Source organism: Zingiber officinale, chromosome 5B (assembly GCF_018446385.1).
Source record: "Zingiber officinale cultivar Zhangliang chromosome 5B, Zo_v1.1, whole genome shotgun sequence".
Classification (NCBI taxonomy): Eukaryota; Viridiplantae; Streptophyta; class Magnoliopsida; order Zingiberales; family Zingiberaceae; genus Zingiber; species Zingiber officinale.
Window position 1 is genome coordinate 121,763,602 of NC_055995.1, and position 3,517 is coordinate 121,767,118.

The 3,517-nt window shown below is 49.8% G+C and overlaps 1 protein-coding gene across 1 annotated transcript; it reads left to right on the forward strand.

Moving 5' to 3' along the window:
* Nucleotides 1–1,447: 1,447 nt before the first annotated feature.
* Nucleotides 1,448–3,315, forward strand: LOC121985696 (probable galacturonosyltransferase-like 7). Its single transcript, XM_042539296.1, has one exon. The coding sequence runs from the start codon at nucleotides 1,911–1,913 to the stop codon at nucleotides 3,033–3,035; it is 1,125 nt and encodes a 374-aa protein (XP_042395230.1). The 5' UTR covers nucleotides 1,448–1,910; the 3' UTR covers nucleotides 3,036–3,315.
* Nucleotides 3,316–3,517: the final 202 nt, after the last annotated feature.

A 3,517-nucleotide genomic window follows, 5' to 3' on the forward strand; every position in this document is an offset into this window, starting at 1 on the left:
TTATATAGGACCCCGAGAGCGTGCACGCACGCTTCTCGACGCGTGCACACTTCTCAAAGCCTTCCCTAAAAGGACATGTCAGAAAAAATACCTTTGACGCCATACCTCAATGACCCAAGCATATCCTGACAAGACAGTGGAAGCTTTCGTCGTATAATTCTCTGCCTAATCTCTACCTGACCATGCCGCCGACCATGCTGTCTGTCAGCGGCACGGGTCTCGAGAAGGATATCAATCGATCCTGCTTTTGTCTGCTGGTGGGCCGAGTGGATGATCGCTCGGCTACTTCCGCTGTCCGGGCTAAGCGAGGTGGCCGCTCGGCTACTTCCACTGTTTAGGTTTACTGGGTCATGTTTCCGCTTCGCTGGCTGTGATATGATCTTTGGTCGATCCAGATGTCCGCCTGGTACATGCCCAGCCGTTCGACGCATGTCCTGCCGATTGACGCCTGCTTTGGTGATACTGGGTCTTTGAGCGTCGGAAGCTCGGTGTGAGACCGAGCTATGATAACGTCAGACTGACCATTCCTTAGTCCGATCGGCTGATGGGGTCGCTCGGTCGGACGTTGGCCTGGGGGCATTGATCGTCTTGATTTTGACCTTCCACGTGGCGTTAACCACTTATGAGGCGGGGTCCCATCTTACCATCGGATCATATATATTTTGGATAGAAAAATTAAGATTCTTTGATTAATTATTAGTAGTAGGTGCACTAACTACTAGAGCAACATGTCAACTAACATATAATTAAAGGTAATGAATCTCTCGTATAGCCAAATGAGTTTTCTTTTAACTAGCCAAAAGGTAACTACACCTCTTATCAGTTGAAATTGATTTTATTCAAAGAAATACAAAAAAAAAAAAAATCTTATTAACTATATAAGCTCTTTACTTAGCCCATTAAAATCTGTCCCTTCCCCTAACCCTAATTCATTGTCGGCCCCTAACTAGAATAATTTGTGAGCACTAGGATTCAATTAAAGTATGTGCTTAAATCATATCTAAGATAAGTAAAAATATTTTTTCCTTATTAAAAGGATATATCTTATCTTAAGAACATATCAAAATGGTATCCTATTTTAATATTTTGATTTTAAAATGTTTTTAATAAGTAATAATATTATAGCAATTTTAGCTAAAAGTAATTCGATGTTTACCAAAACTATTTTAAAATTGTTAAAATTAATTTAATATTATTTAAAAGTGCTTTCTAATTTAGACGGTTTAAAATAGTTTTAATCAAAAGAGAGCAGTCTAATAAAAAGAATAAATAGAAAAGAATTTTTAGAATAAAAGATTATTTTAATATTGTTTAGATACAGGATCTAATGATAATAAAAATGAAGAGAGCTGATTAAAAATTATCATTTCCAAGCGAACCGGTTCGGCTCCTTTTGGCCGGTTTGGTTCATTCAATTAAACGTCCTCCACCTGTCTCTCTCTCTCTCTCTCTCTCTCTCTCTCTCTCGCGGAAACTGCTTTTAGAATAGAAATTAGGAAGAGAGGCTGCGGCGAGGCGAGCAGAAGAGCGAAAAAGAGAGACACAGAGAGAGAGAGAGAGGGAGGAGCGGAGGAGCTCACCGCGAGTGGGCTTACCGCATCGCTTCCTTCGTCGCCTCCTCGTCCATGGATTCTTCTCTCTCTCTTTAGGGTTCCTCGCGGCTTCCCCACGTCTCCGGCGATTGCTTCGGGCTCAAGGGAAGTGACGAGGACCCCAATTGGTTCCGCCGGCGCTGAGGCCGTGGTCCTTGCTCATCCCATTGGTTGTAGGGCCGATTCTCCTCCTCCGCCTCTTCGCTGGCGGCGATCCGGCGATCCGTCGCCCTGCTCGCCAATCTGTTGCATTTCAAGATCCGGAGTTGCAGGCGCCGCAAGGCCTGCGGCCGCGGCCTGCACTTGGGGGCCGGGACCATGCTCTGGCTCGTCCGCCTCTCCGGCCTCTGCTCCGCCGCCATGCTGATGGTCGTCCTCTCCCCTTCCTTCCAATCCTTCCCTCCTGCCGAGGCCATCCGGTCTTCGCACTATCTCCGGACCCCTGGTGGCAGGTACCACCGTGTCGCCGCCCTATCCGATTTCACCGACGTCTCTGGATTTCGGCGCGCGCCGAGTTTCCGCAATGCCGGCGATTGCGAGGTCCCTTCGGCCAATGGAACCTCGGTCTGCGACCCGTCGCTCGTGCACATCGCCATTACCCTAGATGAGGAGTACCTGCGCGGTTCCATCGCAGCGGTCCACTCGGTGCTCACCCACGCCCGGTGTCCAGAGAGCGTCTTCTTCCATTTCTTGGTTTCGCAACCTGGCTTGGAGACCGTTGTGCGATCCGCCTTCCCCGGGCTCCGATTCAAGGCGTACTTCTTCGACCCGGATCGCGTCCGGGGGCTGATCTCGACGTCGGTGCGCCAGGCCCTGGAGCAGCCCCTCAACTACGCACGCAACTACCTCGCTGACATCCTCGAACGGTGCGTGCGCCGAGTGATCTACCTGGACTCGGACCTCGTGGTCGTCGATGACATCGCCAAACTATGGCGGACGGGGTTAGGGTCGCGCGCCGTGGGAGCGCCGGAGTATTGTCACGCCAACTTCACCAAGTACTTCACCCCCCGCTTCTGGTCCGATCAACGACTCGCAGCGGCGTTCGCCGGTCGCCGGCCATGCTATTTCAATACCGGGGTGATGGTGCTCGACCTCGTCCGGTGGCGACGCTCTGGGTACACGCGGCAGATCGAGCAGTGGATGGAAGTACAGAAAGGCGGTGAGGCACCCGGCGGCCCGGGGCGGATCTACGAGCTGGGCTCGTTGCCACCTTTCCTTCTCGTCTTCGCCGGGCACGTGGCGCCCATCGAGCACCGGTGGAACCAGCACGGGCTAGGCGGCGACAACATCAAAGGCAGCTGCAGGGACCTGCACGCGGGGCCGGTGAGCCTCCTCCACTGGAGCGGCAGCGGCAAGCCGTGGGTGCGGCTCGATTCAAATAGGCCGTGCCCGCTCGATCACCTCTGGGCGCCTTACGATCTCTACGGTCCCGACGTCGCTTGACACTACATTCACGGCCGCTGCTCTCCGGTAAATCCTCTGCCTCGTCTACTTCTACTGCTCCCCATCAATTTTCATACAAAAAAAACATCAGGATCGTCGACTATTTCAAAATTTCACGTTTGTTATTCTTTTCGGTTTTAATGTGGATTTAGTGACTTCTCTCTTCGCTTCCCTTACTTTTGCTCCCAAACCCCGTTCTTGCGAGGCGATTTATATTTTACATTCCATTGTTACTGCCTCAATGAAATAAAAGGGAAGCAAGATGATTAAATTTGTTCCATATTGAATCCCTTTCTCTCAATTTGTGTTCGCCTTGTTTTAGTTCATCCAATCTAGTAATAACCACGCATTGGGTTAATCGGGGGAAACACAAAAAAAAACAATGCCCAAGTCCAACTTCTTGGTTTGGATGTGCAAAATCTGTTTTTTAGCCCTTGTAAGGGTTTAGATTTTGTTGATATTTCCAATATCAGAAGAAAGAT